A 13064-nucleotide genomic window follows, 5' to 3' on the forward strand; every position below is an offset into this window, starting at 1 on the left:
TGTTTGTGTGTGCGTGTGTGTTGGTGCGTGTATGTATGCGTGTGTGTGTAGGATATGGACGCAACCTGGAGATGGTTTTCGCTAGAGGAGCAGCATCGTGAGGCCGGCCGACGCGACGAGTGGTGCTGGCAGAGGGTGGCGCCGCGCCAGTGGGAAAAATGATAGGACGCCAAAAACAGTCAAATGAAAGCAATAAGCAATCGTGATTGCTCAAAAAAAAAAAAAAAAAAAAATTGAATTTTTGCATCTTGAATTCAAATTATGTTTTTCGCAATCATGAGTGTGTGTATGTAGGCATGTGTGTTTGTGTGTGGGGGTATGTGTGTTTGTGTGTAGGGGGTATGTGTGTTTGTGTGTAGGGGGTATGTGTTTGTGTGTGTAGGCATATGTGTTTGTGTGTGTAGGCATATGTGTTTGGGTCTGTGCAGACATGAATGTCTGTATGTGTAGGTGTCTATATGTAATGCATGTGTGTAAGTGTATGTATGTGTTTAGGTGTATGTATGTGTTTGTGTGTATGCGTGCACATGTGTGTGTAGTTGTGTATGTATGTGCGTGTGTGTAGGACATGGATGCAACCTGGAAACGGCTTTTGCGAAAGGAGCAGCACCGTGAGGAGCCGGTCGACGGTGATGGTGTGGAGGGTGGCGGTGGGAAAATAAAATGATACGATGCCAAAAACAGTCAAGTGAGAACAATAAGCAATTGTGATTGCTCAAAAATCTAGTCACTAGTTAGAATGCTAATCAAGGTAAACACTGGAGTAGTTTCCTCATGCCATACATCCTCCTTCCTTTACATGTTCCTGAAAGTGATAGGTAAAATTAAGAAGTTTGAAATCTTTCTAACAATAAATCTTCCATATAAATCTGCTATTTTTTTTAATGCACCATGCAACTTAACTTGACTCATCACTAATATTACTAACATATTGCAATGAACTGATCATTACACATCAACAACTAATACATTTTTTAAAAAACATTATGAATTTTGACCTGTGTTAGATGATTTAAAATGTACATCTGCTAATCTGATACATATTTGTGCTATATACAAATAATATATATTTGAAAATGAAAGGGCAGATGTTTTTTTGTTAAGAATGATTTGATTTTTTTTTTTTTTTTGACTCAAAATACCTTTATTTACGTATTCATAAAATAAAATCTCCAATATAAACCTTCGTAATACTTTTAAGTCTTAAGTATTACTTTAAGGAAGATTATCCTAGCATACAGCTACTGTTACTTTTTGACATTACTCTTATTTGTGCACTGCCAATGTAAATCAAAAGTAACTTCACAAAAGTCCTAAACTATTTAGTTAAGCGACCCCAACTTCTACGATAATATGAAGAATGATTAGATCAGCCTGCTTTATAGGTATCTGGTTTCCTTTGAAATTGTTACAAACGGAAATACCATTGCCTGTTTAGGTAATCACAGTAGAGTCCATTTTCCTTTCAAAAGGGGTGATGAGTTGTAGGAGGAGCTCTTTGTGATATGGCCATTGATGATTGCATTTACACTCTGAACTAGTTTCACATGGTGTACAACCAGAAATTCTGCTCATGCATGTGTAAAAGTGCAGATTTTTGTTCATCAGTCTAATTGTAGGTACTTGTTTTGAGAAGAGTGCTTCTACCTAGAGGGGAAAAAAAATGTACATACCACTATCAATTTCCCAACACACACTGAACTAGAATATTGTAACTATCATGAAGCCTTCTTCTATACTTTTCTTATTTTTTTTCCAAAGCAGTTTTCAATATTCATTTAACTTCTTTTTGCTGACCCACATAATATATATACCATCAATTCTCAACCACTGGAGCGATGCTGGTCTGCAAAAAAATTTGGCTGGTCCTCAGATATTTTTGCTCATCCACATTAAAAATGTTTCCTTACTACTACTACTACAAAAAAAAAAAAAAAAAAAAAAAAGAGCAAAAAGACAGAAAAAGAACAGCATTATAATAATCCTATAGCATATCTTTGTTATTATTCTTTGTAAGTTTGTATGATTTTTTTACTTATGTATAATTATGTTACAATAATTACTTTCCTTATTTTTAACTGTTAAATATTTTTTGTACCAGTTCTTTAACAACAAGTAAAGTTTTGTTTAGATATTTATTATTATTAATATTTTGTTTGAAAAAAAAAGGAAAAACCCCTCAGCTGTTCACAAATTTTTTTCCTCCCGGTGTTTAACGGTGCTGAGGTGAAAGTTTATTTATTTTTTGCTATATGCAGTCGACTCTTGCTAACTCGAAATTGGGAGGAACAGACAAAAAATTCGAGTTACTGAAAATCTTACAAAAAATCATTCCATTTAATATAAGTACTATGTAACTCATTAAAAAATCGATTACAAAATAAGAATAACTGTCAAGAAGAGTTTGACGGGTATTCTTTTTTCTTTCCACGTCAATTACATTTTCCAAATGAGAAATAGCATTGAATGTCTTTGTGTCCATATCAGTCTTGATTCGATGAATGCCCGCATGACATGCATGGCACTTTCTGCTTCTTTAAAGGTGATCTTTTTTGAATTGAAAATTTCTTCAATGACCTCACACATCTTCTTCTTTTGTTCTCTCAATATGTTTCCATCAAGTGGAATGTTCTGGGTCTGACACTGAGTTATCCATTTTATCAAGCATTTTTCAACTTCTGGATATTCCCCGATCTCCATTCTATTCCGATCCCCTTGATTATCATCAACGTTTTCAAGAATAGTCTCTTTGTTTTTGAGAATGGTTGACAGTGTGCTGTTTGGAATACTATCAATCTTTTTCTTTTCCCCTTTTTCAACCGCATCAATCACCTTTTTCTTCTCTGCAATAGAAAGTATAGTGCATTTTCATTTTGTAGCCATAATTCGATGTAAAATAAATCTTAGCTTCTTTGCAGCACTAATAAGCAAAGTAGGAAGACGAAGGCTAGAACGAGAAAGGGTTGTGTTCTGAAAGCTAGTCACTCATGTTGAGAGAACGTTTATTCTAGAAACTCGACCATTGCTGACAGAAAACAGCAGCTGAACCTCTCCCACATACCTGTGGTGAACACAACTGTGAAAATCACAAACAAAAGAAAGTGACCAAGGACGTGTTTTTCTTCAAAAGAACGTGTAAATGGGGGAGATAACAAAGTAAAAGGCATAGGATTTAGAAAAACGAGTTTTGAGCGATTGAAATTTTTTTGAGTGAATGGGAAAAAAATTCGAGTTATCGAGAAGAAGGAGAAAATACCTTGAGAGTTAAAGAGATAAATTAAAGAAGCATGTGCACGAAAATACTTTTTTCAAGTTATCGAAGTTCGAGTTATCGCGAGTTGACTGTATATATATAAAAAAAAAGGAAAATATGGGGACAAAAAAAAACATTTCTGGTCCGCTAGTTTTATTTAAAAGCTCTCGCCAGTCCTCGGGTCAAAAAAGGTTGAAAAACGCTGCTAGAGATGATCGCCGTTCACAGAAAATTTCCAGACAGCTTTTGATATTTTTAGAAATAAATTTCTTTATTTCAATTTTATTTCTGTAGTATACCTTGATTTTGTTGCTTGTGTGACAATATAGTTTTGTTACATTTGAAATTAACATTTATTACTCACCATGTTTTAGCAATCACTCTAATTTCATCTTGAAAATTAACCCTTTTAGTGTTGGCCGCAGTATAGGACTTGAGGCACACAGTATTTTTTTGCAAAAAAATTTAAAGAAATTGTTTGAGTTTGCGGACAGTTTTACATTTTGTCTTGCTCTATTTATTTGCTCAGATCTTACACAGAATCGCAATTTCAAATTTACTTGTTATGGATACCAGGTTGACACTATATACTGTCATAGTGGAGTTTCTAATCAGCGTATGTGAATAAATTCCAATTGTAATGAGGATAAAATTGAAGGCTTTTGTTACATTTCAAAATAAAATATTATTGGGTGAGTGCAAAAGTTCGTGCGGATTTGCAATAGATAGCATTAGAATGGGCGTAACGTGTTGTCATTAATACCACTATCTACATAAGTCAGATCGTTGGAAAGGTGACGTGTGCAGCTTTCATTCCAATCAAAATAATTTGTACAGATACAAACTGCTTCGAGAAAGATTACTTTTAAAATGAGTGTTGATAAAGTGCATTTACGGCATGTTATGCTTTATGAGTTTCGGAAGGGAATAAACATTGCAGCAGCCGTAAAAACATTCAAGATGTTTATCAAGATCAAGCACCAGCTAAATGAACTGTGGAAAAATGGTTTGTAAAATTTCGCTGCGGAGATTTTAAGCTGGAAGACGAGCCACGCTCAGGTCGACCTTCCGACATTGATGACGACGTTTTGCGTTCTTTAGTTCAGAATACTCTGCGGATTTCAACAGAGGAAGTTGCTACAGCACTTAACGTTGACCGATCAACCGCTTTTCGGCGTTAAAAAAAAATCGGATTTGATTTAAAGCTCAATATATGGGTTCCCCATTTGTTGACCGAGAGCAACAAAATCCAGCGAATTTCTGCTGCTGTATCTTTACTCGGGCGGCTCAAAAACAAGTCGTTTTTGGATCAATTAGTGACAGGTGATGAAAAATGGGTCCTGTACAACAACGTTCAGCGCAAACGCACATGGAAACAGGCAGGTGAACATGGTGACGCAATGGCAAAGGCCAGTTTGCACCCGATGAAGGTGATGCTCTGTGTTTGGTGGGATTGCAAGGGTATAATTTATTTTGAGTTTCTCCCCGCCGGCCAAACAATTGATTCGGACAAGTACTGTCGTCAATTAACTAATCTGAACCAAAAAATCAAACAGAAACGTCCGAGTTTGTCAAATCGCAAAGGCGTAGTCTTTCATCAAGATAATGCTAAACCACATGTTTCAAAACAGACGCTACGCAAACTGAACAGCCTGAAATGGGGTGTCCTAACTCATCCACCATATTCTCCTGATAACACACCATCGCATTATCACTTATTCCGGTCATTGCAAAATCATTTAAATGGAAAAAACTTGATTCTTTCAATGCCTTACAAAACGTCGTGTCTTCGTTCTTCAAATCTAAACCACACAGTTTTTATGATCGGGACATCCGTATGCTGCCAGAACGTTGGAAGGAGATTATAGACAACGAATGAGAATATATCATTGATTGAATAAAGAGTTTTGCTTGCCAAATCACTGTATGACTTTCTTTCATAAACTCCACATGAACTTTCGCACTCACCCGATACTTTTATCAATCTTTCAGCTTTTAAAAATAAATATTTAGCGAAAAAAAGAAGAATTAAAAAAAAAGTTATTAAGTACTTTTTTCATTAAAATTTTTTTTTCAAGAAGTATTTGCATGCCACAGTGAATGCTCTGATGTGCTCTACTGTAGCACAATTGCCGTGGGTTGACCATCCCTGTTTAAACATTTGTTGTGATTATATTGAATATAATTATTAAATAAAAATAGTCAAGGGCTTCAATAACATGTAAAGACATGCAATTAAAAGCTATGAACATTCACAAAATGTAACTGGTTCTTTTGATTTATAATATAAATACACAATATATTCGTACATGATAGTCATATGTTATGCTAATCATAAAACAATGCATTATTCATTTCATATTGAATTGTTTGTGCATAGTGACACTTTGTGTGATTAAAGAGATTAACATACTTATTACTTTCTTTTAAGAGATCTGTCAGAAAGGGCTATTTAAACGAAATGAGGAATGTACTCACTGACCCAAACTATGGAGCGAATGTCAAACAGGCAGATGCAACATTCCGAAAACATGAAGCCATTCGAACTGGAATACTTTCACGAGTTTGTATTTATTTTGCACTATGTATTCTCTTATTTTGATGCACTATTATTTTTGATTGTATTGCTGTGTATTTATAAATATACAACCCCTTTAAAGTATGGTATGTTATATTTTGCAAAGGTGAAATAATTTTCATTTCGAAGAAATTGTCAAATTGTAAAGATGAAAACTTTTCTATTGTCAAAGTGCAAGTGGTCCCTTTTGCTCAAAGAGCAGTTTTGTTCATTGGCTCAATGCAGAAGGCTTTAAATCTCAGGAATATCAGTATGTACAAGCCTACAATACAAATTTCTCACTGATGCTTGAGTTTTAAGGACTATATATCTTGATGCTGGGTCATTCTCAGAAAAATCAGGAATTTGTGTTTCTGGTATTTACTATAAAGAAGAAAAGTTTAGAAAATAATTCAAGTTAATAAAACACTTTAATACAACTGATAGAGTATATTGAAGTTTCTAAATGAGAAAAAATATTTTATTTATTGCTTAAATTTTGGCCACAGAATGTGATTTTTCACAACCATGGACTGTAACCACTTATCTTTTTTTGTTTCCATATTTTATATTTCATGCACCAAACAAGAAATTAGCTATTTCAGATATATTTTTGATCAAGTATATATTTAGTACACACTTCTCAAAAACTTCAAGTTAAACTTAATTTTCATATTTATTTAAGTGCAAGTTTAATGCTTGAAACCTGAAAAATGGTCACATCTGTGGACAGAAAAGAAAGTGCCAATAAATTCTTCCAGGTTGTGGCACCAAACTGTATTGGTTGAAGGATCAACTCTCAAGAAGCCATTTTGTTTGGTTGGACAGAAACAGAAGCTTGCTTTGAGATTTCTGTGACTTTATTTAAAGTTTTTGTCCTTAATTTATAAAAAGTAAAAATCATCTGTGGCTCATACAGATTTAAAATAACTAAGTAAGATAATACAATAATTGAATGAATTGATAATATTAAATGTAAAATATTTGTTTTTCAACTTTCAAGTCAAAACTTTAAAAGCATATGTTCTTAAATGTAGAAAATGGTTGTTTTTACCACATCTGTGAACATCACATTTGTGGACACAGTTTGTCCATAGATTTGGCACTAACAATGTAATTTAAAAAAATTAAAACATTTGCTCACTTGATCTGAACCACTATAGTAGCAATATTACTTTAGGATAGATCTAACTTAATCTTAAGTATTTGACACATTAGGAGCAATTTTATGTTTTGAAAAATCAGCAGCAAAATTCCTATTTTTTTTCCTGAGAATGACCCTGCTGTGTTGAAGAATATATTTTATATTTTCATAAGAAGAGAGAGAGAGAGGGGGGGGGGATTATTTTTGGTTAAAAAGCTATGAGGCATTTGTGTAATATTAATTATTTTAAAAATCTCATTTATTTCTTCAAAAATGTACTTGAAAGAACTAAACATAATTTCATGTCTAAACATTGCTCATGCATAAAAGGGTTAATAGCTACTTATTTTTAGAAGAAAAATACTTAGAACATGCTAATAAAAGAAAAAAAAGCTTTTTGCATCAATTTAGATCGCATTATCATGAACAGCTTGAAATTATACCATTTTCTTCAGATTAAAAAGATATCGTTCACCATTAAAATGTATCTCTACAGGTTGAAAACGTATTCATCTCTTTCAAAAAGAGAAGACACCTCATCTCTGAAGTTAATTTTCTTCTGATATTTTTATTTTTCCTGTGATAAGAATGATGAACACAACTTACAGTATACCTCTCTCTTACCATATTTTTGATTTATATACCAAACTTTTATCATCACTTTAGTGCAAAGTAAGAGAGGAAAATAAGAAAATAGTAAGAGGTGTGATTGAATTTCTGTTGTTCCCGCTTAATCAGGTGACTTATAATTGAAAACCTTGCTTATATTAATATATAGGGAAAAAAAAATCCTGTGGCAATAATGTCAAATTTCCCCCCCCCTAAAGAATTTTTTTTTCATCAGTAGCTTGCTTAACTGCATACATATTCAATGTTACTTCACCCCTTATGTGAATTTTTTTTGTATCTTTCTTGCAAAGAAATATCCGTTCTCCCGTTTCAAGTAAAAGGCACTTGTAACAAAGTGCAAAAGAGGGGCTAGCTGCAATATTAGTTCTAACTGTAATCTTATTTAAGGCTGCATATTGCATCAGGGGTTGGATGTTTTGTGCATTGACAATTCAATTACTTAGAGAATTTTAAACAGAATTTATCTCTTTATGTTTCTCATAGGAAATTATGCTGAAAGATTTGTTTAAAGTTGCTGATGTTCTAGTTGATTCCAATTACCGGAAAAAAAGTGACATCATTGCATGGTAGGTGCCGATTTTTTTAACATAAGACTGATAAAATGAACATTATTTTCCTAGTTCAAATAAATTAGATCTTATAATCTTCAAACGTTAAGAAATAGATAAATACCTTCTAGAAATAGATAAATGATCTTATAACTCATACGTTAAGAAATAGATAAATACCTTTGTACTTGGAAGTAAAATTAGCAGAAAAGCTACAAACACTTGCTTTGGTGTTGAAAAACCTTTTTTTCAATGCAAAAAAAAAAAAAAAAAAAAAAAGAAAAAGGAAAAAAGTTTATGGATGAAAGGAAATCCGACAAAAGCGTTTTGTTGAATGTCTTTTCATCTGTAAGCTCACTTTTTTTTACATTGAAAAGCAGGTTCTTTGTAAAACCGGAACATGTTTTTAGCTTTCCTTCTAATTTGTTCATTAATGCCCTGTTTATATTCTTTTATTACACTTCTGTGAATTGTATGCAATGTTTTTTTTGAAAGCCTTTTTCTTGCCTTTCTGTACCAGTTCTAATGTTTTGTAAACAAAAGATGCTTTTTATGAAGATTTGATAATGTTATGTTACGAGGGAAATCAAAGTCTTTGGGCCTATTTTTTTATTTGCCAAAAAAAAGATACATACAGGTATTTACAAATATACATAGTAAACTATGTCATTTACACTATTTCTCCACATAGTCACCACACCGGTTCAGACATTTGTCCCTTCGTAGCACTAAATTAGAGATCCCACTGTAGTAGAATTCTTCTGGCTGCTTGTGGAACCACTGTTGGACCAAACGCACATTGTCATGCAACTCTTCACGACCTTTTTGAAACTCACGACGCCACCATTCAATGCTTCTCAAAGTGAGACACTTTTCCTCGTACGTGGGGTGCATTTCCCTGTGAATTGCTATGGGCGTTTGTCCCTTGCTCCGTAGAAAACGAATAACACTTCGCTGCTCATAAGCAGTGGATGTTTGAAGAACAACCGCCATCTTAAATGACTTATAGCAGCTCCGCTCATTGAAGCAAAAGGCAGATACGGCTGGTACAGTTCAAGGAACTGTCACTGCTGGGAATGTATATATTTGCTTTGTATTCAGAGCCATATTTGGCTAAAAAAAATAGGTGCAAAGACTTCTTGATTTGCCCTCATATATACTGACGAGGCATATCAAACTTTAATCTTTAAGCTTTTTAAAAAAAAGCTTTTGAATCTTTCTAAGTTAGAATATACTTTCTTACAGGAAACAAGAAACAGAAGAAAATTGGAAATATGTATTGCGTCTTCTTGATGCATATGATGAGAAATTTGCTCATTTGAGACAAGTAATCAGTAATTTAGAAGAAACAGATGCCATATTAGAAGAAATGAAGCAAATGCAGGTTAATGTTTTAAATAACTTTAGTACTTTGAAAAGGTATCGTGAGAGTGAAGTGTTTAAAAAAGATCACTTTTAAATGGAAAAGTTCAATACTGCTAGCTAATAAGCAGATTTATTTATAGTGAGCTCCAGTTTAACATGTAGTTTGTTTGATCTCATATTACAGGAAAGCAGATTTTTGTGTTTTTTAATCATTCAAGATTGTTTTATAGAGTCCATTTAAATACTTATGTCATCATGTATAAATACTTCATGTTCGCATGATATTTTCATAGCTGCCAACTTATAGGCATTTTAACATTTATTACATTTTTATGTGCTAGTCCTGATTTTTTTATGCATTTCAAAGTCCAATTGTATCCTCTTCTGCAAAACTTTTTCAATTTTGTCTACTTCTACATTAATAACTTTGTGTCGATAATTATTTTCATCTTTTTCTATATTTTACTGATATATTTTGCTGAAGCCTTGAATGCTCATCATTTTGCTGTGCCCATTCAAAAATATCTATCTAGTTGCATCAGGGTTAATTTTAGTCAACACTATTTACAGAGTTTAGCCTTACCAGGCTTACTAAAGATATGTGGTTAATGATGATTTTAATAAATTAATTTTATCTTTTAATTAACAAGATTTAAGAACGTGCAAGATTTCTGAAGCCAAGGGACTTTTTTTTTTTGGAAAAAAATAGGCATAAGTCTGGAAAATGTGAGTTACCCAAGTGCAAGGATTATTTTCAGCCTTTTGTAAAGTTTTGACAATCATGTTAGTAGTTGCAACTATGAAATATAATAACTTTATTTTTAATAATAGTAGCTTCAAAAATACTTTGCTCAAAAATCTTTTTTAGGCAATGGCAAAGGACAATCTTTTATAGGTAATTGTAAAAAAATAGTTTAAATAATAAATAAATAAATAGTGCAATAAAACTTGAAAAAGTTAAAGGTTTTTGAAAATTGAACATGCAAGTATGTTATATGTAGTTAATAGAATTTAAGACTTGATTTGTGTATCTATTGTCCAAATAGCCTAAGTTTTTAATACATTCAGAGTTTTTCCAGTTGGCAACTATATAGTTAATGTTAAAACTTAGGCTTTAAAAGTAAACCTTTGTCAGAGGAAGCACTCATTATAAAGTGTTCCACTGAAACGAAACCATTAATTATGTGCCATAACTCAATCCAAAATAATCCAGTTAGAACAACACAAATACTTAACAAAATCTTATTCACAAACATATATTGAGTTTTGATAACTTGGATCCAGCTCCAACAGGGCAGGAAAAGAGTGATGATTGTTAGGAACCAATAAATAGAACTTCTCATGTCTAACATAAGAGTATGTAATATATCATGCTCTTTACTACTGGAAGACATTAGTATCAAAATTTTCTCAGGCCTTGATGATGGTTGTCTGAGTTACAAACTAAAATCGTCGACTGTTGGTATTTTTGATACTTTGTAAGGTTCCTAAGGTCTTCTTAAAAATTATTTAAAAATTATTTTAAAAATCTTTCTGATTGGAAAAAAAATATTATACAAAAATTATTTTATAGAACCTTTTGCTGCATGAATTACAATCCTGAAAACCCAGTTTGGACCACCAACTCTTTCTGAAATTAGCACTACAAGTAGGTTTTTAGCTTTTCTTGGTCATCCTTGAATTTCAACAACAACAGGAAAATTCTGGGTTCTGTTTGCCACCTTAATCTAGACCTTCCTGTGCTATTCTTGCATCTACATCTTGTTGTTTTCATGGAAGGATTTCCTCGTAGTCAGGATCCAACTAGAACTTTTTAGGACACTGAGCACAAACTTTGTTTGGTTCCCCCTCTCCGTCTACACAATATAGTGTAGTAGAGAATATATTTCGATACTTAGTACTACAACAACCAAGCCACAATTGGCGATATCTTATATTATCTTTCATGTATATTTTTATGTATTATATTAAAGCAACAAAATATAGGTAGAAGTGATATATAAGAGGAATACACATTATAATATAAGGTGCTGTTACATTTTGCCTGGTTGCAATAAAAAGTAAAGTCTAATTGGTATAACATTTAAATGTAGTAATAGGGTAAATATAATGTTGGGTCTGGAGTGGTAGTGGTTTTGGAATTTTGTGAAAGATCAAAAATTTAATTATTTTTCAGGATTTAATAATGACATCTTGCTTTTGTTCAAATTGAAATCACTCCCTTTTTGTTTTAAAAAAACTCAAGCTATAGATTTGGTTCCCCCTAAAATGTGGTCCCCTGAGCTGTTCCCCATGGGCCCATGTCTTAATGTCCTGCTCCTTCTTCCTCATATCATGTCTGTATTATGCACCGCATCTAATTTGAAATTTATTTTATATCAGACTGTAATACAATAACTCCCACAAATGTTTGTCTTTGGCCCATTCTACTTTACTTTATTCAAGGGTAGCTTCCTACACAGGCTGCTGTTTTTTTTTTCTTTGGTATTGCATATGACTTGTACCTTTTAAAATCTGATATGGATCGATTTTGTCACTGGGAATTGCCCATTTTGTCAACTGACTGGTGGATGTAACCCATTGTAAAAGATGATATGGCAACTCTCTTTTTTTCCAAAAAACTATTTTTTTGAATGTATGCTCCCTTTTTTGTACCTGTAACAGAGTTTCACTTGAATGTAGAAATCTGATTCCTCTATTTTTTCCCCTACCCACTCAACAAAAATGATTTGCTGGTAGTTCCGACATAAGTCTTACTTAACATTTTGGTCATAGTAAAAATCCCACCTTGGATATTTCCCTAACTACCTGAGTATGCATTGCTTTCCCTAACAAAATTGTTTGCTAGAGTTTTACATTGTTTGATTTACTTTTATATATGTCTTTTCGAGAGACCTTATTCCTTAAAAGATGTTTGCTGGCTAACTCGGATAGCTAAGTTACTTTGCCCATTGTAATCCTTCAGGAGAAATAGAATACACACCTTCTGAAGTCTGCACGGCGTTGGACTGGTTTCAAAAAGCATTTGTAACTGCCTGATATCATAAAAACCTTTACTTTCAGCCTTTTAAGTGTTGGGATTTACCCATAATACTATAAGGGTGGCAGGAGCAGATACAGAGGGAGGGTTATGAGAGTCATGACCTCTCTCACTCTTAAACCGTCAACAATGTTATCCATTACTATTGTATGTGATCCTAATTCAATCAGTGGGGAATCCAGATGATCCAGTTGGGAGGGACGAAGGATGAATGAATTACGGGGGTGGGAGGGGGGACTATTGAATGTTTTTTGTTTTGTTTTTTAAGTGTAAGAACTGAAGATTTTTTTTTCTTTTTAACAATGTACATGATTCAAAGAGTTTGAATGAAAGTTAAAAGTGTTTTGAGTACCGAGAATAAAACATTGAAAAAAAAAGAAAAAATGTGGAAAACTTTCTATTAGCAGGTACATATTGTAGATCCAATGTCCTCATGAAGTATTTTCAGTAGCCATTTAGTTTCTCAATAAAGTGTTCTTTTTTCCTTATAAAGCAAAGGTTACAGTATCAAGATGGCATCCCTTTTT

At 33.0% G+C, this 13064-nt stretch overlaps 1 protein-coding gene across 1 annotated transcript in view; it reads left to right on the forward strand.

Annotated features, from left to right (window-relative positions):
- LOC129219053 (spectrin beta chain-like) overlaps positions 1-13064 on the forward strand; it is a 321265-nt gene that overhangs the window by 127450 nt on the left and 180751 nt on the right. Inside the window, exons 9-11 of the mRNA XM_054853373.1 lie at positions 5685-5816; positions 8068-8150; positions 9378-9516. Of these exons, the coding sequence (XP_054709348.1) occupies positions 5685-5816; positions 8068-8150; positions 9378-9516 (354 nt within the window). The remainder of the gene's footprint in view (positions 1-5684; positions 5817-8067; positions 8151-9377; positions 9517-13064) is intronic.

Source organism: Uloborus diversus, chromosome 3, assembly GCF_026930045.1.
Source record: "Uloborus diversus isolate 005 chromosome 3, Udiv.v.3.1, whole genome shotgun sequence".
Classification (NCBI taxonomy): domain Eukaryota; kingdom Metazoa; phylum Arthropoda; class Arachnida; order Araneae; family Uloboridae; genus Uloborus; species Uloborus diversus.